The 22,728-nt window shown below is 47.4% G+C and overlaps 1 protein-coding gene across 4 annotated transcripts in view; it reads right to left on the bottom strand.

Annotated features, from left to right (window-relative positions):
* Positions 1 to 7,431: 7,431 nt before the first annotated feature.
* Positions 7,432 to 22,728, bottom strand: part of ZC3H7B (zinc finger CCCH-type containing 7B) — a 47,265-nt gene continuing 31,968 nt past the window's right edge. For all 4 annotated transcript variants that reach the window (XM_066183624.1, XM_066183622.1, XM_066183623.1 and 1 more), the window contains exons 18-23: positions 18,035 to 18,168; positions 16,362 to 16,467; positions 15,206 to 15,314; positions 13,381 to 13,514; positions 12,417 to 12,580; positions 7,432 to 11,654 (exon numbers count right to left, since the gene is read on the bottom strand). In XM_066183624.1, coding sequence (XP_066039721.1) covers positions 11,462 to 11,654; positions 12,417 to 12,580; positions 13,381 to 13,514; positions 15,206 to 15,314; positions 16,362 to 16,467; positions 18,035 to 18,168 — 840 coding nt within the window. In that variant the 3' untranslated portion in view covers positions 7,432 to 11,461. The remainder of the gene's footprint in view (positions 11,655 to 12,416; positions 12,581 to 13,380; positions 13,515 to 15,205; positions 15,315 to 16,361; positions 16,468 to 18,034; positions 18,169 to 22,728) is intronic.

The raw sequence follows: 22,728 nt of genomic DNA on the forward strand, positions 1-22,728 counted from the left end.
GGCAAGGGAAAGTGACTTGGAACATGGTAGCTGTCCAGTGCCAGGTGCAGCTGGACCCCCTGGTTTTGTCCCAGGCTCAAACTTGTTATGAAAGTTGAACAAACATCTGACCACGTGTCTGGAGGGACCCAAGAACTTCACAACAGCTGCTGCAGCAACTGACTGACATTTATGGCTTTAGGAGACCAAGATATTAATTCAGAGAAAATTCATAGAATCATGGAATGGTTCTGGTTGGAAAGTACCTTAAAGATCATCTAGATTGTCACTTAGCAGTTTGAATTATTAGCCTGCAATGGACATCTCTAAGTTTTTGTCTAGAGATTTGAGAGCAACAAAATACACATCTCATCTGGCGTTTGCCATGTCCACGAAGTCTCCTACCAACATTGTATGTCCCTCTTGATTCAGAATCCCTGAACAATGAGCTCCTGCCCACAAGAGCTTGGGTAACATCACTAGCTGGATGCATCACCACCACCCTGTCTTCAAGCCTCAGGGAATCAGAAACTATACTATTAAGTAGAGTCATAGCAGTAGGGAATTTCTGACTGCTGCTCCCATGTCCCTGCCACGGAGAGCAGAGCATTTGAGCTGCTTTAGTGAATGAAGTTGAAATGTCCCTGGAAAGATGCAGGCCTGGCCACAGATTGCATCACTTGTGCTGGCTGCACTGTTGTCAGATCAGACATGTTTTTATTGGTTTTTTGATCCCATTTTAGGGGAGGTGCTGGCAGCTCTGCTCCAGCTGTCACTCAGAAGCCCAGTCAGCCCTTAACAGCACATTTTCTCACAGACTCAACCAGTCATAGTCAACTTATACTGGTCCTAAGTGGATAGCACACAAAAGGAGGCACCTAATGTGATGGAAAAGGCCAAACTCCGGGAACGCCAATTTAACTGGCAGAGACCAGGGCTAACTTCACTGTATTTTCTGCAGGTCTCTTGTGGCAGCTACCCACACCACCCAGCTGTGGTGGCTGAACCTCTTGGAACATTTGCCCAAGGAGTGTGTTCAGCAGTCTTGAGGAGAGGATTGTGGGTCCCTCAACATTTGTCTTGGTCCATACTCTCCCTCCTTTTACATTTTTATTTGAAAGAGTTGTTCTTTTTTAAGCAACCAATCCTTGTACTTTCCCCTGACCCCTTTGCCTTTCTGCAGTGCTCAGGTGCTTCTGCTGGCACCAGAGCATGTAAATGTCTCTTTTGAAACCTCTAATTGTACTCCTGTCTCTAATGGGACCTCTCTAGAGAGGTGTGCCATCAGGTCCAAAGTGAACTGTAGAGCAACACTGCTGAGGTGTTACTCATAGGTACAGCCTTGCTGACAGTTTGAGACCCTGAAGAATCTTTTCAGACATTCAGACCTCTGATACAACCCTGCTCATTACAAGGAGCTGGGGAAGGGGGTTCGCTGTGCATGTCTCCAAGTTGCCATCTTTCCCTAAGCCCCATTCCCTTAACTCCTCCACAGGCCACTTTCACAACCCTTCTGGAGCAGCCTTTCCCCTGTTTCTGCTTCTGCTAGTGTCTTGCAGCCACCCTCAGACCCAAAACAAGATCCAGCGGCACACTTGTGTACCTTCTCAGTCAGAAACTCCTGCAGATTATTGCTGTGGGTCTTGTCCTTGGTAGTGACACCTGGCTGCTCATTGATTTATGAGGCCACCACTACAAAAGGGAATTTAATTGTTTCTCAGGTGTGTCTGAAAGCACAGCTGATGGGGAACCCAGCAGCAGCAATGACATTTGACCAAAGAAAGGCATTAGTGGTTATTATTACTAATTGTTGTTATCTCAGCTTCCTCCAATAAGGTGCAAGGTTGGCTTGGTAATCTAATGGAATGGGCCCTCTTAGAAAATAAAAACTTTTTGTCTGATTTTTTAAGGACAAAAAGCTTATGCAACACTATTATGTATCCATCCATCCATCCATCCATCCATCCATCCATCCATCCATCCATCCATCCATCCACCCCCAGAGCATGCTACCCACCTGGCAAAGGGATAGATACATTTAAATATCTTATTCTGTTTGAAAGATATGCTAGGAAGAGGAGTGTCTTGTTTTGGAAAGACAGGTGTCCACCAGGGAAAGCCAGAGCCTCCCTTGGAATGGAGAATGTAAACCCCCTCCCTCCAAATTATTATAATTTTGAAGTTAAGGGGCTTTCAGGCAAATATATGGGAATAGGTATAACAGTTCTTTCCTAGGAATATTAAAAATGAAACGGTAGTAGTACAGAAATAGCAAACAAACAAATAAAGAAAACACTGACAGTCAGACTACAGCCTGACACCCCGTTGGTCAGGATGTTAGTAGCAGTCCAGCTAAGTCCTCCTGGTGTGACAGATGTGGTTCTGTTGGAGCAGAGATGATCCTGTAGAAGGGTGTAGTTTTCCTCTGAAGGTCCATTGGTTGTGAGATGGGTCCAGTCTTCCCCTTGAAATCCAGTGGAAACAGGGTGTCCTGGTGTTCTGAATATCATATTTTATCCAGGTAGGAATGCTTGGCTCCTCCCACTGGGTGCAGCATCTCACAATGGGATGATGTAATTTTATCAGTCATGCAGTGAGCCTCAATGGCCCATTAACAGAAGATATCCCCCTGGAGGGAGGACGGGTTGTGGAAGAGATAAGGAAGATTGCCCCACCTGGTTTTAACAGCTGGCCCACTAACAGAAGACACCTGCCCCCTCCCCACCATGTAGTAATGAGGAATGGGTCATAGAAGAGAGAAACAAAAACACCTCCCCAACCGGTTTCAACAGATGGCAATAGAATACATACTTTTGGTTACATCTTGCATTGCAGCCCAAGACAAGGAGACTCAAATTAATGTCTCCCCACAGATAAAACCTGCTGTTATGTGTTCTGTGTGATCTGGGGCCCGTTGACAGTGACAAGGGACAGGCAGAAGCCAGCAGTACTGAAGGGACTTTGTGGTGACATACAAGATGACACTCCTCTGAAGTGCATCTGGAAAAAGGGATAAAAATGTGTAGAAACCTCTAAGAGATTTGCAAATTCTGCTGTTTCTGAAGCAGGAGTATTTTCCTTTTTTTTCTCCATTTCTTTCAGTCACCCAAGACAATTCACATAGGCAGGGTAGCCATTACTTGGAAATTTCCACACCTCCTCACATGAGACATCTTCTGTTGCACATCCCACAAATCAAGTCTATTCCTCAGTCCACGTGGAGGGTCCAGGCCCACCTGTAGGGTTTGATTCTCACACCAAACCCAGCTTGGTAAGTGGTTACCTCTTTCTTTTATCCAAGCAAACCCTTTGCCAGAGGTCAATCACTGCCTCTTTACAGATATCTGTACAATTTTTTGCTCTTGTACTAGTTTCTAGGACAATTGTACATTCCCCTTACAGCTTCCAGACTTAACTATTTATTTGTGTGGTGCATTTGGCTTGGTAGGGATCTCACCTTGGCAGAGTTCTGCAGACTGAGTTTCACCATGGCTGTTCTGAAAGGACACTTGCACCACATCCCAGAAACTTGTCTTCTTCTGGGTTGAGATGCTGCTAGTGCCAACAGTCATCCATGGAGCTGCAGGGATACCCAGAACAGCAGCAGCAGGGAAGGCTGTGGCCAGACCACAGGGGTGTCAGCATCCACAGCAGATTACTTTGAAGAAAAGGAGGTGAGAAAAGGAGTGATGAAGCCAGCATGGGAGGGTAGACAGATAAGGGAAAAGTGGGATGAGGGCTCTGTATCGGCTAAAGACCCTGCCTGGTGCCTGCAACATGGGCATGCAACCCTTTGGGTACTTTTGATGGTAGCAACATGTGACACAAATGCAGGCTTGATGAGGCCTCACTCCTCAGAGCTCCCTTCCTACCTCTGAAAGGGCTTCTTTTCCTGGCAAGGCATGGCATGCATACACATGCCTTTGTATGTGTACATATGTGCCTGCCTATCTCCCTGTGTGGAGGAGCAGAGCTGGGATCTCCCAACCAAGCAGTGAACCTCAGTGGAAGGAAGTGCCTGCACCTCCCGCCTGAGGCAAAAGAATTTCTAAAAACTAATTCCCCAAAAGGAGTGCCAAAAAGTTAATGAGCTTTGCTTCCCCACCACCCCCATCAAGACATCTCCCCCTTCTTGGGGTGCTCACATGGCAGCTCTGCTTCTCTGCACATGGCCTTCCCTTGTGAGGTGCCATTTGCCAGAGAACTAGGTGCTAGACAGGGAGAAAATGTGAGAAGGGGCCTTGGGATCACCAGAAGTTGTACTGTCCTGGGCAGGAAGGACACCTAGAGCTCCTTTTTGCATTTCCCTGCTCTGAAAACACTCACGCAGCCTGGGCAGAGACAGCTTTGGGAGCTCTTGGAACAAGCCTTGGCAGGAGGCAGAGTCCAGGAGGTGCCAAGAGCAGCAATAAACCAAGGAGTTGAAAGCAGGATGGGGAAATCCAATGCCAGTGATGTTGTGCCATGGTAGATCATTAGGTGGGACAGCAAGAGACACATTCCTGTGGCTGCTTCCCTCTCAAAACCAGGGCTGTCTGTAAGGACCTGGGCTGTCTGTCAGCCATCTCTTCCTACTCACACCTGCTAAGGATAACATGATCCCTAGCAAGAGCAGGGATCCTGCAGCATCGTAGCACAAGAGGTCTGAGCTTGATGGAAAGATGCAGGAGTCAGCTGAGTGTGGGGAAGGCATGTGGTCTGAAAGAAAACAAATTACCCTTAAAACAGCATGGACAGTTTGGCTGCCGCTGATACCCCAAAACCAAGACATGAATGGTCTTGAACAGGAGAAACTCCAGACTGCCTAGAGCTTCTTTTGAAACGCTGCCCCTGTATTGAATCCCCACCACAGCTCCCAGGGGCAATGCCCAGCTGTGTTGCAGTTATTCTCAAGCAATTTTGCTGAGGAAAACTGAGGCCATCTCACTCCCATGGAAGCAGGACTTTCCCTCTCTGTCTCAGAGCTTTGCTGAGGTACAGATGGGGGCGTGCCTTGGTATTCAATTACCAAAATGATGCATCTCTTCATCCTTCTCAACCATCTGCCTGGAGGGCTGCAGCACTATTGGAAGCCCACAGCTAAGGCAGACATAGGAAATCCACTGAGAACAGAGGAAATATGCCAAAGAGCACCTCCAGAGCCGAGTGTTTTTCCAGTTCAAAGCAAGCCAAATCTACTCTGGCATCTAGGTTTAGAGATTTCTATCCCACCCCTGTGTAAATGTAATTTTTTTGAGGATTAATCCAGATGGTTATGAATGACCCTATTTACTGGGTCTCTGCTATGTCTGTGCCTCCTAAGGCTCTCTGGAAAAGTAGTAGTTTTCTGGGGCACAGATATTCATAAGATAAACTGCAGAGACAAGCATCACTGAAAGGGGCAATCTTGGGAGCTGCCAGGGACAGGACTGTTTTGGTGGGAAATGAGTCGGCTGGAGCTGTCATCTGCTCTGGTCCCTGCTCGTCTTTGCTGCACCTGGATGTGTTTTCAGGAAACACCACTCCTGTCCCAGTAGCACCAGGACACACTGCTCTTGCCTGGTGGGGGAACCACAGAGAAACAGGAGGTGACAGGTGGGAAGGGAGAGAGGTTATGTGGAATGGACAGGTCCTGTCCTGTCCACTCCCATCCTGGGGAGAAAGGGATGAGGCTGAGTGAGACATGGATCAGCTCCTGACCAGAGCCTGCAGCTTTCCAGGAAGCCCCAAGAGCTGTGTGTCCACAGGACCTCTGCCCAGAGCCATCCCATAGCACCCAACAGCTGTGTGCTTCAGCTGGCATGCCCACAGCCTTTCATTCTCCACTTCCCTCCAACTAGTCACTCCATCCAGGTCTCTTTTACTATTTAGCTTGTTGCTTTCTGCCCCATGATTTTCCCCCCAGCTGCCCTACATGGTCATGTCCTCTGTGCCCAGTGACCAACACACCTCCCTAGTTCATGCATGCCAGGAACTCTCTACTGCTCACTGCGCACAGACACAACACAACATGACCTTGTTCCTGGTTGCAATGGCAGCAGCAAACCCAATGAAGAGCACTTGCATCATCTGCTGTCACTGCCCAGAAATGTTTCTCTATAGTGTGGTAGGCAGACTCAGGTACAGCATTGCTTAGGATTCTCATCTGCAGCAAACTCCCTCTGCCAGACTGCTGTGTGATGGCATTAACCATCTTCAATATGAAGCCTTCCTCCCACTTCTTAGGGGTTTCTACCCTGCTCCTCTCAATGTCCCACAGAACCTGGATTTTTCCTGGCTCACTTGGGTCTCTCTGTCTTGTCTTTGTATCTGCTGAAGTTCCTAGGAAAATGTGATTATGGAAATCACCACTCCTTTTCTTCCTATTCAAAATTCAAGTTTATTTCAGTGAAGAAACACCAGTTTACAGCTAAGGCTCACACCTGCAAGGAAAACAAGTGTTTTTCTCCAGATGCTTTGTGTATCTCACAATTTGACAATTTTGGTTCAAACTGTACTGGAAAAGCTACCCTCGACTCTTGCCAGCATGGCTTCAACAATCTTTGGAATGTAGAAGTAATGTCTCTCACACTGTATGTACTCAACTGATGCACCTTGGAAGTGCACAGGGCTCCTCATTCCCCCTGCAGTACAAGAATGTGCTCAGGCCTCTTCTTTGACCAGAAGGACATGAGTTCTTATGTCTGTCTGTATGAAGGCACATCAAGGAGATGTATGACAAATCTTGTCTCTTCAGGCCTCCCTGGATATGACCTACCAGTTTATACAGGAATAACAGGGCATATCCATGGGACCCCCCTGTCTTCACCATATCTCCAGTTTTGATTTTATCAAGAATCTAGACTAATCTGCATCATGACGGATTCAAAAAATAAAGAAGCTGGGTTTATTAATAAATGTTTTCACACTGACCTCTTCCCCCAATGCAGTTTCCTCACACAGCATCATCTCCAGGAGGAAAGTAAGTGCAGAGACCCTTCCCATGGCCCAAGCTGTGTGCAACTCGGTGGGTAGGGCTAAGGGCACGTTCCCTAGTAGGGTGCACACTGCCAGGCAAAAGAACTGGCCAACCCAGTTGAACAGAGCAGCCTACACAGAAGAATCTCTAGATGAAGGTGTTTACAACACCCATTTAGTGGAGGTTTCAAAACACAGGTTACCCAAACACCTGAAACTATGAGTTAATACAGAGCACATGGATTCTTGGCACTAGGGGGAAAGAAAAACATCTTAAATACACCTACACAAGAACTGTGTGTCTGATGAAGAACTGCACCAACTGTTAATACACACATAGGCCATCTTCCACTCAGCAAGAAGAGCAGCTGATTATACTTAAAGATGGGAGAAAGCCACAGTGGTCCCATGCTTGACGTGCTCCCTTTGCTTCCCTCCTCACAGCAGGGAAACCCGAAAGCAAGATAAAATCCTTTACAGGCTATTAGAAAAACAAAAACACACTCTGAATCAGGAGAGGGTTTAAAGTGCACACTTTTATTTTCTTTTACAAAGGATAGAATAAGCAAGTTTGGTTTTTCTTTCTTTATTTAAGAACAAAAACAAAAATGTTGTTAAAACATCTACATAATTATCCTGATACTAGACCTTATGAAAGATACTAAGTTATTTTTTAATAGTAAAGCGTGGTATTCTTCAATTATATTAATACAAAGACATATTAAAGGACTCAAAATCATTACTACCCAGCTCAGAACTGCAGCATCCCCTTGCTATCTTTTCCTTTCACTTGCTAAAACCCATCCATTTTTGACATAGTTTCATACAAGCTAAGTAGGGTATTTTTGGGTTGTTTGTTTGTTTTTTACTTCTCCCTGTAAAGGCCAGATTAACTCCAATACCAGTGTCACCTAAATCACTGCCCTTACCAAAGAATTTGTGAAAAGATTTTCACTAAGTCCTTCAGTGTTTAATAAGTTTCTGCTCTGTGTGAACATCTGAGGTTATTTTACAAGATACGAGATTTTCTTCTAATGTTATAAAATTAAAATATCTCTTCCTTTGTTAATAACCCTCATATTTGGTTCTGTGCTGCAGAATTTTCTTCTTCTCTGACACAAATAAAGAAAGAGTTATCACAGGGTCTTGTGAACACACCACTAAAGCAGCCCCTACAACTTGCGGTTTATCTGCTGTAGAGCTGCAAGCACTGAGCATTTCTGCTGAGAGCATATAATGTGCTGAAGAAAACCCTCTTGTCTTGATAAAGCAAGCCTGGGAAGTCAAGTGTGAAACTTCCTGCCTTTCACAATGTCCATTTAAGTAATACTAGCAAAGCCTTATATTAAAACTGTACTCACTAGTTAGCAGTATAATTCTCTCTCACCGAGATGGGACTGTAAGGGCATCCTAAAGGGTTTCAAAAATGCGAACAGGGAAACCTGTCCCATCTCAAAGTTTATACCTATCTATATAAAACCCTCCCCTCTTTTGTTATTTCCCTTTCCCTAACCCAAATAAAGGGCTTCATATTTAAACTGGAGCTGCTGCGTTTCATGACCTGAGTCCTTTTCCTTTACCCTCATTTAAAAGATTCCTTCGATACCACACACATAATATTATATAGAGCAATATATTTAATACCTGTGTATATATGCTTCATGGGAGGGGTCACATATATACACACTAAAACAAGTCTGGTTACAAAGTACTGCAACATCACAGACCAGGTTATCATATCAGGGAAAACAAGAGACACTTGATGCAACCCGTGACCATGGGCCAACCTCGCCTCACCTAACCTCACTCTCACCCTCTCCCTATCTCAGCCCCAGCCCGAACCTCTGAAGCCCCACTGAGCAGCTCAGCTCTCATTGCAGAGAGGGGAGAGGAGACAGCGACCCACCCTGTAACCTAAACAAGTCATTGCATGAGAAATCACGGCTCAGCGAACGCTAGAGTCACACTAGAGATGCAGGTTTGTTTTAAAAATAAAAAACACATTCCAGTGTTCCCCAATCCATATTTCCTTCCTTGGCGTCTCTGCCCAAGAAAAGCAGAACAAGATAACCCAGGAGCTGATGCCTGCCTCCTCCCATTTCTGAAGATGACCACTTGAGCACAAGGACGACCAGGAGAAGGTACCATAGCTACCACAAAGAACAGAGGAGAAAATATAGCACCTGACCACTCAAAAACTGCCATGTCTGATACTGCTCATAACAAATCAGAGACTACCATCAATATCTTAAGGGAGAGGGAAAAAAGCTCAGCAGAAAAGTTGTTAAGTTGCCCAGGAAAGAGGCTGAGTCACCATCCCCAGAGGTATCTAGAAATACATGTAGATGTGGCACTTTGGGACATGGGTTAGTCTGCGACTTGGCAGTGCCAGGTTAACAACTGGACTTGATGATCTTTGAGATCTTTTTCAACTTAATGATTCTAAGTGCAGAGGCACCTTCAGTTTACTTAGAACACACCACATCTCTGGAAAGATTCCAGACCAGAATGCAGAGCACTCTCTGCTCCAAAACTGGACCCTATCCTCGTGGACCTGAAGCACCCTCCTGAAGGCTGGTTTAGAAAGGTGACAGCTGCCCCACACCACCTCCACATCTCCCAGTTTTCACATCCCATCTCTCCTGAAGCTCTGAAGCCCAAGGATATGGGAGCAGAGAGGAATGGGAAGACACAGCAATGCCAAAGCACCAAGCAGTTCATGGCCAGATTGTATTCACCATGGATACAGCCCTACCAGCCCCAAGGGCTCTGAGATTGCTGTCCTGGGAGACTCTGTATGAAAAAGACATCCCTGATGAAGGCTGGGAGGGAGATATGTTTGTGTTTGATTGGATGGTGCGTTCCATACATGCAAAACTGCCGAGCACAGCTGGACTGCAGAAGATAGAAGGAGAGGGAAGCTCAGGACAGGGGACATGTTTACTGGTTGCAGGATGAGACTGACAGAAAGGACAAGGCTGGCATTTAGAGCAGTACTGCTTCTCACTGCTGCCACTTATAAAAGCCAAACTCCTGTCCCAGAGTTCAGCATTACTGGTTATCTCATCAAAACACACACCAGGCAGCATAGGAGCAGGCCATGGCTGGGTCCCGCTGTGCCACTCACTCTCCACCACTGTCCCAGCTCTCAGTTGCATCTTGGTTGCACTGTGCATCTGCAATCTCCCTGCTCTGGCTCTGAGAAGGAGGCTGGACCTCTGGTACTGGTAAGTGCTTCCAGCTGGATTCCCATTAGCTAAACATTGCCCATGCTGCACAGTGGTGTCCTTATAAATCGGTCCCCACCCAGTTCTTCTGGCAGTGCAGGGAAAAAATGCAGCTCTAAGTAACCAGAAACACATGCCATTTAAAGAGCAAGAAAGGAACACCATTACCTCTCTCCCTCCCTCTCTTCAGGACACAAGGCAACACAGAAACACAGGCTCCTTTCGGTGACCACCTTCCTTCTGACTGATACTGCTGTGTGGACTTCAGTGACACACAGCGTGTCACAGACTCCACTACACCTCCTAGATGGGTTCTGTTTTACTTGCACCAGTCACACCAGCCGAAAAAAACCCCCACCAAACTATCTGCCCTAAATACCTGCCACACACTGAAAAACACATCTAATGAGAAGTCACCAACTTGCTTTCTGAGTACAGTCAGCTGAAGTTTGAAGTCACCTACAACCTGGTTCCTGCTGCTGCAAGCAATTTTATTACTTTGCTCTGCTTTTACCTTGCACTCCTTATACCACACAGCTGTTACTCAGCACCAGGGCCTCAGGGCAATATAGACAGCGGGAGCATAAGCCTAGATGTTTTAAGCCAAATCTAGTGGTTTTCCTTCTTTGCACCACAATTGTTATTTCTTCTGGTACCAAACTCCCAGAAGCGCAGGAGGGCTGCAGCAGCGTAAGTGGGGCTTAGTCTGCATCACTGAGAACAGGAATATATGAAATTCATGGTCACTTTTTCACCAGATTTCATAAAATCATAGAATGGTCTGGGCTGGACCTTAAGATCATCTAATCATGACAATTCCCCTGTCATTTAGAAGGACACCTTCCACTAGACCACATTGCTCAGAGCTCTATCCAACCTGGCCTTGAAAAGTTCCAGGGATAGGCCATCCACAACTTTTCTGTCCCTCTCTCTCAGCTGTGTCCTCCAGACCTCTGCAGTCATACTCTGAATTGAAAGACAGAGGTATGACCCAAGGAGAAATTCTCTGATTTGCAGCTCAATACAGACTGAACTAATTCCTTTGAATGAAGGACAGTGAAAACAAAAATATGAAGTGGAAGGAGAATTCGGGGGAAAGAAGAGAGAAAAGATGGATCACAAACTCAGTGAGCATGGCGTTGCTGGCCAACGAGAATCAAATTTACAAATCCATTCACCGCTAATAAATCATTGTCTCATATTCTTAAAACAAAAAGAAAAAGTTCTCTTTGCGAGACACAGATCTCGCTCTCCCTGCTGCTGCCACTCAGAAGACCCATCCCGTATTTCTGCAGCTGACAGACCTCCCCCAGCTCATACTATACATCATCTCGCAATAGGAAGTTGTATTTCCCGAAGTCGTCATCCCTGGGGCAGAGCAGCATGTCCTTGCGAGCTTTGGCCAGTTTCTGTTTCAGCACTTCCCTCCGGTCTAGCCACTCCGTCAGCTCATCCTGCCCATGGGCATAGCGACACTCCTCTCCCTCAGGACAGGCCTTGTTCTTCTGGAACCTGCCAGCGCAAGGAGCACAGTCAGGAGGGCACCCCCAGGACAGGAGTTTCAGCTCCCAGTCTGGGATACTTGATCAGGACCCACTAAGCATGCTGTGAACTCTCCTTTTTGAGGGTGAGCTGATTCTTCTACAAACCCATGTGCAGGTGGGAAAGACATCAAGGCTGGGAAAAAAAATAGAGCAGCAAAAAGAGCAGTGGCTACAAGGGGATTTAGTCAAGAGCACAAAAAAATGTGAGCTGGAACTGGATCAGCAGGGATGAGGAAAAGCCAATGCACAAGAGAGGAAATGCCACGTAACCAGCATGAAAGGCAAGAACCTTCTTGCTAACTAAAGTGGCATCTTTAACTATCAAAAGCTTTCTGAAGGCACCTTAAGGTGCTGATTCAGAGGGCGTGAGACATTCATACCATTTAATAAGGCACCTGGGATTCCCCCAAGCACTGGGCCAAGGAGACTGTTCAGCAGCCTGAGTGCTGACAGCATCCTGGCTATGAGGGGCACAGGTACTGACAGGAAGCTCTCCTTTTCTACAGACAAATGCTCAGGAATGTGTTTTAACCCCTCAGTATTGTGGCTGAGCACCTCTGTGATCCAAGAGCCGCCTCACTGTCACCCAAACCTGTCATCTCATCCCACTCCTCCTCCATGCAGAAGTCTCCGAGAACTCTGTGAGAGGATGAGGAGGGATGACAGAAGCTCTGGGCCTGTTACCCCATCCCTGCAGCAGTGACACAGGAGGGAGGTGAGACAACGGTACCTCTCACAGAGTCGGAATTCACCCATGGGGAAGCGGTAGCTCCAGCAGCTGGAGTCACTGTCTGAGGTGAAGACCTTCTCCTTGTGTTTCTCTGACTGGATGTGCTGCTGCCATTGCTTCTTGCTGTTGCTGTTTTTCCCACAGAGCCAGCAGTGGTAGCCCATCTAACCAGTGCAGACAGGGAAAAAGGGCCAGTCAGTGCAGTAACATTCACATCCATTGGCCTTCCCTGTGCCAGCACTACCTCTCCCCCTCTCCTTCCAGAGCATCCTGGAAGCTCCACTCAGTCTCTGACTACCCACACATCTCTGCCATGTCATCTTTAGGGAATTGTGCTGACACTAAAGGGGAATAGAGGAGATGCTCTGTCAGAGTTTATCTATGGCTCAAACAGGCTTGCAGAACAGGGCAGCTCAGTTCATTGACATGGTCCCCCTGCCCCTGCTGATGGCCCATGATGGCCCATGCTGATGAGAGTGTGGTCTCACTGCAAGGTCCCCAATGGCAATGCAGGACTCTTCAGCAGCACATACCCTTACACCAGTACCACCCCTGGAATGAGACACATCTGCCTCTAGTTTTCCAAGTCTTATGTCCCAGCTCTTCTCCAAGCTTCTCCCTCTTCTGATAGGCCTGCAATGGTTTTTCCAGCTTGCTCAGGAGCAGGCAGGGACCCTGGAAAGAGGCTGAGCTCATGCAAAAGGGAACCTAAGGTAAACTCCCAATGACTTGAGGATTAACAGAAAAGCCATTGTAGAGCCTTGCTGACCCCAGGTTGATCTCTTCTCACTTCAGCTGTACTGCCCCTGCTGTGCTGCTCCAAGCTGTCCATTTAACCTGTGTTAATACAGGCTCTGTTCCACTAGAGCAATGCAGTCCCTGCTAGCCACACCTGGAGCACAGGAGAGAGGCAGGCTGGCAGCACTGAGGAGGAGGAATGAAGGACAAGAGATCAGCTTATTACCATGATGTCCGCATAGTCAGTGGGCATCTGGATCTGTTTCTCCCCTTCTCGCGAGGTGAGTGGTGTTCCCTCTCCAGGCTTCCCAGGATTGTGTTTCTTTAGCCACATGTCATAGGTCTGCTGCATATCTAGGACTGCACAAAGGCGACACATGAAGCCACTCAGACAATCTCCCAACCCTGTGCATAAACTATGAGAAAAAGACAAATGCAGGAGCAGCCCTTCCCTCCCCTGTCCTGTGCAGCTGAAGGCCCTCTGGCCTGTGACCCATGTCACCTCCTCAGGTAAGACCTCTGGCAAGAGGAGCCAAATTCACACCACACCACCTCGCATGGGGGGTGTCTTCTATCAGTTGAGGAACAACTGTGACAACAGCCACACAAACTTTTCAGAAAGGTGGCAAAGTGCCGCAAGATCTCCTTGGAATTCACCCCACAAGATGATTCTCCAACAGGCCTGATTCTGCTTGACCTCAGAAGACATCTCATCCAGCCAGGAACCGAAGGCAGGGCTGGTTTCAGATCCATCTCTTCCCTCTAAGCCCAAGCTTTACCCTCAGCACTAGAGAGGGAGGAGAGCCCCTAAGCAAGCTGGCCACAGGAAGCATCGCAGAGGGGAGGAGGACCTAATGATAGCTTGCCCTAAGTTCAAAACCTGCTCAGAAAACTGCAGTCAATGTCTCTCATGGCTTTTGATTTAAAAGCCACCCAGCATATTTCTGAGAAGGGAAATCTGAGGTGGAAGCTTTAACTAGACATCTGCCTTTGCAAGATCAGCTCCTGAGAGAGGCTATGGAAACTTAAGTGTTTGCAGACATCAAAATGATGCTCTAAATGTGATGCGTTAGCGATTTACTCCTTGCTAAATGGGTAATTGAGGAACTTGAGGCAACTGGGGATAATGAAAGCAAATTCCCCCAAACTGAGGCATCGCTGTGGTTTGAAGATTCACCTTTGTGCTTGAGGAAACACACCCAGTCTGATGTGCTTTAAAGGCCCCAGCAATAAAATGCTTTGAACTGCAAAAAGTAACAGTTTCGCTCAGCAGGGAGAAGGCTCTCCACAGAACCATATGAACCAAAAAAACTCAGGGCAGGCCTGAAATCCTTCAGGCTTTCCAGCAGCTTCAAGAGAGGTAGGGGACACGTGGACAACTGGCCCTTTTTTCCCCAGCTTCCTGTTGATCTGAATAAACAAGGATTTCTCCCACAGAGCTGGCTGTCTAGGATATGGGCACTCCCCCAACTATTGCCGAAAAGGTAAGCCTGCAGAATTAAATACAGACATGTTCCTCCACAAAGGCACCACCCAACAATGTTCTCTTTCAGGATCTCAACTCCACCCCTTTGAATACAATGCCATGAGCAGGGAGTGCCACAGCCCAGGACCAAGGGATATGAGCAGAAATAGGTAAGATAGCCAAGGCAGATAGAAGAGAGACAAGAAAGATTCAGAAGCAGCTACAGGCCAGGACTGGTGCTTTGGCAAGGCTCCATACAGAGCCAGGCCTGGGACACTACAGGCAACTGGAGGGGCAGTACAGGGTGGATTCAAAAGTGATGCAGAAAGAGAGGGCAGCAGTGAAGCAATGTAAGACATAAAACTATTGTGCACTAGTCCCACAGCAAGGGACTCAAGAGATACATGCACATTTAAGAAAAGAGCAGCTGTAGACAGACCTGACCCATAATCCCACTTAAACTCACGGCAGCAGCCTCGTCCAACTCCATCTCTGTCGTCAAGAATATGTCTTAACAGACCCTCCAGATGCCCAAATGTTCTCTTCCCTCTTCCCAAACTCTTTGGCCCACATTTCTCCCACTCACTTTTATTTTCCTTCATGAAGGTCCACATGTCTCTCTCCTCAGGGCTGTGGGCAAAGGAGCAGTTGCCCACATACTGGCATTTCCTGCCATTCTGTGCATGGATACACAACTGTTAAAAGAAAGAGAGAAAAATTTAGCATCTGCACAGTCAGTCCTTGCTAGAGGGGAAAGTGGGTTTGATAACCAGCCAGGGCATTAAATTGCACAGGAGAGGTTGCAAACAGGACACTTTATATATCATTAACTCATGATTCTTTTCCTCAGTCTCCTGATGACATAAACACACAGGCAGTTCACCAGCTGTCGCCATTTCCATAGGTGACTGGATGCAGGGTGACAGCAGGGAGCATCCTGGATTGACCCAATAGTGTCTCCTACTGATCAAGCTGCTGGTCCCCAAAGGTGACTCATTCTCCTGCCATCTCTGAGTGGGTGAAGAGTGGCCTTACAGATTGCTTAGACCACACTGGTGCACACACAGCTATCAACAGCATCATTGCCTGAGAAAATGAGAAGCTTTCTAAACATCCTATTTACTGATCATTACTTCTCCCCCTGCCCTGGCACAAAAGGAGGACCTATAACAGGGTAGGGGGAAGGAGTTTTCTCCTTTCACGCAAAAAGGAAAGGAGAGGTAGAGAGAAACTCTCTATCACCACATTTGGGCCCGGGGTTGGAGATCTAATTTTCTTCACAGCGTGTGGATTTTTCACTGAGTTCTTAGTTTTGCTTTCAAAACCTATTGTGAACAAGTTTCACAATCTAAAGTGGTACAGTCACAGCGAAGCAGGGGTAGGCTTCTCCAAAGCATCCCGCCTCTCACCCACATTGAGAAACCCTGATGTAAGGGGAGTCTCAAATTTCATTCCCAAACCCTTTACCAGCCAGAGATGCATTAACAGTTCTTGTTACGAATTAGCAGCAACACTGGAAACTCGCATTTGTGCACAGAGTGATTTAAATGGGTGCTGCTCCTTCTTCTGCTCCATCTTTTTGCTGGATGTGTTTTGTTGCCATCGGTCTGTCCTTATCTCCCATCTCAGCCATCATGTGCTTGCCTCCCTGACAGGGCTTCAAGGGAGCAGCCCTCAAGGCACTGCACCATGGTGGAAGGGAAAGGGAAGAGGCACCCGGCCATGCTGGGCACAGGGCTTACATCATATTGCTGTGGGAAGTTACGTATGGAAGGCAGTGGTCGGACGGACACCCACTTCTTCTTAGCTTTGGACATCACCAGCAGGACACGGCGTTCCTTAGTCCAACTGAAGAAGAGAGAATAAATCAAGAGAGGCATAAGGAAGAGGAGAACAAGGGTTCTTTACCTCAGAGACGCTTAAATATTGAGAAATGAGCAGACCCTTCTGTCCAGCTTGTCCCTGAACTATCTGGCTGTTCCTAGACACGTACATCTGTGATGGAGAAGCCACAAGAAGGCTGTTTTAGGAGGACTTCTCCCTGTACATATTACCTATTTCCTGGGGTACCTCTTTTCATAAAGCCACAAAAATCTCCCCCAAATCTCACATGGCATCACCACAGATTATTAAACAGCTGCATTCCACTCTTTGACACAGCCAATTCTTGTGCAATCAGATCCATGAAAAACACTTGGGAATATTTTCTGCTTGAAAGATGCAACAGAAATGCAAGTCATTACAAGCACTGCCTTATGAACAGTGCCTGGAAGTATTTGTCCTCCTGCAGCTCCAGCAAGGGATCACCAGGAGATACCCTGAGCAAAAACCCCAGCTCTATTCAGCAGCTGCACAAAGGGATGTTATTTTTCCCATCCCAGGAAGCAAACCTCACCTGCTTACTTCCTCCAGAAACTGCTGCTTCTGTCTCTTCTTCAACAAGTCTTATATTTACAATAGGAAGCAAGACTGTGCCTTTGTGGCTTGTGTTATGGGAAGAGAAGTTCTATAAACCCTTCCATCCTATCCCTGCAGGCTGCCTGGGTGAGACAGGCCACAGTTTTCATGAACAGTGACTTCCCAGCCAGTATTTCTCTTTTAGGAGGCTTATGAGATGGGGACAAATTCTTTTAGTAGAGCCTGTAGTGTTGCAACAAGGGGTAGTGTCTTGAAACTAAAAGAGGGTAAATTCAGACAAGATATAAGGAAGGAATTTTTTATGATGAAGGTGGCACAACCCAGAGAGGTGGCAGATGCCCCGTCCCTGGAAACATTCAAGGTCAGGCTGAGCAACCTGATCTAGTTGAAGATGTGCCTGCTCAGTGTGGGATGGCTGGATTAGATGACCTTTAAAGGTCTCTCCCAATCCAAACTGTTCTATGATTCAATGCTTCTATCACACCAAACATTCTCATGGGCCATAAGGAGTCAAGGGGTACAAACAGACATGACATGCATCACAGAGGAGCAATCAAAGCAATGAAAGAGCCAAGGGAAACTGATTTAAAAAGAAGCAGAATATCTTAAATCACTGCTAATTGTGACCTGACAAACATCTGCAAACAGCTAAGAGTATAAACATGTGCAGAGGAGAACTCTGTTTGTGCCCTCGGTAAGAAGAAATGATAGGAACTGGGAGAAAAGGGAACTGTGGGAGCTGGACTGTCTGTGCCAGGAGTAACAGTCTGCACGATGCTGGCAGCAAATACACTGGCAGCAAATAAAGAGAGAAGAAAGCTAGAAAACAGCTATCTGCAATGTCTGCTATAGTGACAAACACCCAGAGCAGTGAGAGGCTGCTAGGAAACCTTACAACCTCTTCCAAAGATGCCAAATGAAGCCAAATGGAGAAGGTAGGATGAAAAATTCCTGCCCTTGAAGAGGGGTAGAGGGAAGAGAAGGTTGAATTGCTCACCAGTGGGGGGCTTTGGCACTACAGTACTTGAGGTCTTTATCTGGCTCCACCAGCTGCCCGTTCCTCCAGCACTGGCCACACACAAATTTCATCTGGAGGTCAAAGGTGCTTGACGTGGGAGTCCGGGGAGAAGCCTGGGGGAAAGAACCACAGCCTCAGACAAACAGAGGGAAAATGCACCCCCCAAATCTGCCACGGAGATGCTGGCAGCTCCCCACATGCCCGTGTGCCAGCAACAGGCCAGATTAAATCAGCTCTCCTTTGCCAGTATTAGCTGGTGGCCTGATGAGGTACTAGACAAGAGCAAAACTACTGCTTGCTTCAGCATGATTTCCTGGACTTTGACATCTGGCCAAAAGCACAGACAGCCTGGCAGCTTCCAGCACTGACCAGGCCTGGCTGTGAAATCCCAGCAGAGTATATCCGTGTACAGACAAGCTCTGTGAGACCTGCCCCAGAGCTTAATCCCCACTTCCCAGCAGGGAGGGCAATCCATGTCCCACTCTGCCTGTTGGAGAGTGCTTGGCCACACAGCCCAGAGAGCCCCTTGGGAGGAAGCTGGACCACACCAAAAATGCAGGACCCAAAACTCCTGCTTTTGGCCCAAGAACCTTGTGTCACACCCAGCATTTGACACAATGAAGTCAGAGCTGGGTCCTCTTGTTGATATCATTCCAAGAGTTTCCTGTGTAGCTCCTCTCACACTTCCTCTGCACTGGGTTTCACAAGCAGTTAAATCACAGTCTCTGGACAGAGGTACAATGCACATATTTCATGTCTTCTCAGCCATTGCACTTATTGTCCCCACCCCACCTGAGAAGGCTGGTTTGGGATTATGACTAACAGATTGTGGAGAAGGAAAAAAAAATGGAGCCAATCTCGTATCACTGCTGCCTCATGTTTTCTGAGCAAATCTCTGGAAAACTGTTTGCATTTTGTATTACCACTGGAAGATGAGGCTGATGTCTCCAGTTCATTTCCAAACTGAAGAACAAACCCGACTGTATGCCAGTGGCCCTGGGCACGGGAGTATATGAGAGTACAAGAGAACACCTTGGTCATCGAGCTGGCCATGAAGCACAAAGGTCATGCAACAGCAAAACAATTCTCTGACTGTCAGCCACATCAGCTGCCCGTCCCACCTGCCATGCCACGACTTTACCCCAGGCACCTCACAATAACCAGACATGCAAGCGGCGTCTCTGAAGAGCAGGTTTCTGCCAGCAATTGATTAGCAGCAGCATGGAGCCTGGCTGCATCCCTTGGAGAAGGGAAAACCTCAAACACAGACAACACAGAATCAAAGCATTTCCCAGGAGCCACCACAACAGCTATCAACTGCCACTCTGCATCCTCCAGACCTAGTCTTTTGGAGAATGAGAGCTCACATATACAGGGTCCTCTGTCACTGTGAAGAGTGGAGTTGAGATCTGGGCTACCATGGAAGGCAGTAAGGTGCCTCCCTCTCAGATATGTGGCCTTTGAACAGTAGCTTTAATCTCCACTTGGTCTCCAAAGGAAATTCCACTACAGCTCACTAGTGACCCATCAAACCTATGGGCCTATGGTAACAAAATGGCACTGCTGGCATATTCCCTTTTATCAATTCCATGCTATGCTGCTGGTGACATATCTCTCAGCACAGACAGAAAGGTTTGCTTAAACCTCCTGACCCAGCAAAACTAAACACTGAGTGTCTCCAGAAGGGACAAGATATTAGAGCGCAAGAAAATATCTCTCAGGTAGTTCTGGTTATCTAGGCTGCTTTTTCCACAAATTCTTAACCAGAAGAAGTCCCGTGCATTTCTCCATCTGAGTCATGCACACTGCTGGTCAACCCAGTGGGCAAGTATGCTCCCAGGGGATCAGGAGCCAAGCAAAAAATCAAAGCGGCTGCTGTTAATGTTACGTGACTGTATTTGTAAAGGCAAGACACATACCTGGCAGGCTGCTGATAACCAACAGTGTGGAAATTATATCACATGAGGCTACAGCAGACGAAGCCAGGCAAAAGTGCTGTGGGCTATGGCACCACCCCTTGCTATGAAGCCAGACAATATAGTGCTAGCTATGCACCATGGCAACCAAATAAATACAAGTCTCTGGCACGACAGCTCTCCACTTCAAGCTTTGCAGAAAGCAATAGACCCTGCACGGCCACTCATGTCTCCCAGCTTCAGGAACTCCTCTCAATGATACTAAAATGTTCTCTGGAGGAGCCACTTGCCTCAGGGACTGTATGAGGAGCCCAGGTTACTCAGCCACCTAACTGACTGAGCAGTACTTAGGTTGCAAGTACTCCTTAATTGAGACCTTTTTTCCCTCTCCTGCTTAAATTGATAATTCTGTGGTCAACTTTCATGGGGATTCTGGTGCTGGCTAGGGGAATAAAAACAAGACAGCTCTTGAAAACCAGAAAAAATGAGAGCTACAACTCCGCATTTTGCAGGGATACAATGAGAGGACACCCAGCTCCCTAAAACAGCCCCTTCTGCTGACTGGCTCTTCAATCTTTGGACACTGGGTTTACTCCTACAGCAGCTGCTGTGAGGGACCAAATTTGTGGGGCCAAGTGCAAGATTCCCAGCAGGTGCTTGGCAAGCAATGTGTCTTCATTTTTCATTTCTTGCTAAGCCTCCTGACCTTCACTGCCATAGCTACGGGCCCCTGCATGCTGCCTTCCTGTTTTCTCCACAACTGGACAGCCCCGGGTGCTGTCCAGCTGGCAGCTGTGACAAAACTGCAGCAAAATCTCCCAGAGTGACTTTGCTTCCACTGACCAGAGGGCACTGGAGTGAGAGTGGATCACACAGGATGGTGGGAAGGAGGGGTCTGTTTTTACAGCACTTCTGGGAAGTTGTCTTTGCCTGGCAGCCAACTTTGAAAGTTGGAAGGACACTGAGAAAACTGAATCACATTAGCCTGCTTAGACAGGAGAAAACAATGGCAAAAGTAAACTTTTCTCAACAGATAGCTAGTCCTGCTGCAGGGTCTTCAGCAGCAAGCCAGAGTCTCATCCCAAAGCACAGCCCTCTGGCTGAGGACATGCTGTTGCCAAAGCCATAGTGTCCTACTGCAAACACATGCATCTGACTGACTTGACTGTCTCCCTGCACAGTGCCAGTGCCAGGCTGCCAATCCTTACAGACAGCTAGTGGTGCTGCTGTTAGGCTTTTTCTCACTGCACCAACATGGCTGCTGCTTTGCCTCTGCACCTGGAAGGGTGGTGGGTTGAGTCCAGCTCTGTGACAAGCATTTGTGGGGCACAGCCAGACTTTGTCACTGGTCATTAACCCTAGCTCTGCCCACAGAGCCCAGAAACTGCAGCTCTCTGCCCATCCCCTGATGTAGCAGGCTCTGGCATTTCATTTCCCAATCATCTGCCCCCTGCAAGCTCCAGCACCCAGAAATGGAACCTTCACTTAGCATCCAGATCCCATGTGCTTTAGCGGACATGCTCTGACACTGCTTGCCGTACAGCTTATTCTTCCAGCAGCAGCGCCTCCAGACAAAGGTGAATTTGAAGCTGCAAAGCTTACAGCAAAACAGCGGTCCATTTATATTTTTTTAATCCCCTCATTACGCACAGAGAATGGCAAGACAGGGCTTTCTTGGAAATGCAGGTAAATTCACAGCAGGCAGGACAGAAACAATCTCTGGACTGTGCTCTTGGGGCAAGGCACATATGAAGGAGGGATTGCTGATATAAATCCAACTGCTGTCAGAAACTGCAAATTCACATTTATTTTCCTTCCATGTGGAGATGCAGGCCACTGCCTCTGTCCCCACACCAGCCAGAAAGAAATCACAGCCAGCTTTGGTCGCAGGGACCATTCAGATCATCCACTTATCATATAATACAGGATGTTAGAAACTTGTCCTGCTCAGCTTCCTGAGAGGCTAGAACGTATTCCTTAAGCAAGTCAGACAGTTCTGGGAACTAGAGACCTTGGTTATTCTGCACTGCTGCTTCCCATTCCTCTCATCCAACCATTTCAGACCACAACAACTGCACAAGTTTATTGCTGAGCATCCCCTCGAAGATGAATCCATCTCATGCAGCATAACCAGTGCATAGGTGGACACAGAGCCCACTACAAGTGTCAGTGCAGTCACCTTCATCTTTTCTGTTAGGCTTAGCTATGCCCATCAGACCTTCCCACAGATACTCCCCCAGCATCAGTGCCCTACAGCCTTCAGACCACTTCTGTTGGCCCACAACCAAGACAAAAAACAGCGGCTAAACATCACATGAGTGACTCAGATTCTTCTCCTATAAAACGCCTCCTCCACAGGGTGCTCACAGACTGCACTCAGCACTGGTCTCTGCAGAGGAATTCCTGGGTGACAGATCCCACACAAAGGTGAAACACTCTTGCTTGGACAGTAAGGCACAGACCAAGGGATGGCCAGCTCAGGTTCGCCAAGGTTAAAGAAAGCTGTCAAGTGGGAACAAGAAGGATTTACACCACTTTCCCCACCATTCTCCTGTTCTAATGGCAAAATTGCTTTAGTTCAACCTCAGGACTGAGCTGGGAATTGTCCTCACTGAGTGGGCTCTGCTCCTACAGTACAGAAATCCCCTCTGGAGTAAAAAAAAAAAAAAAGGGGGGGGGGGGGTAGGACAGCATTTCCCATAGCCAACAAGACAGAGGAAGGTAAACAAAGAAGAGCCCTTTGTTTGTAACCCCTCT

This window comes from Chamaea fasciata, unplaced genomic scaffold (genome assembly GCF_029207755.1).
Source record: "Chamaea fasciata isolate MVZ Bird 193981 ecotype frontalis unplaced genomic scaffold, bChaFas1.0.hap1 SCAF_5, whole genome shotgun sequence".
Lineage (NCBI taxonomy): Eukaryota > Metazoa > Chordata > Aves > Passeriformes > Sylviidae > Chamaea > Chamaea fasciata.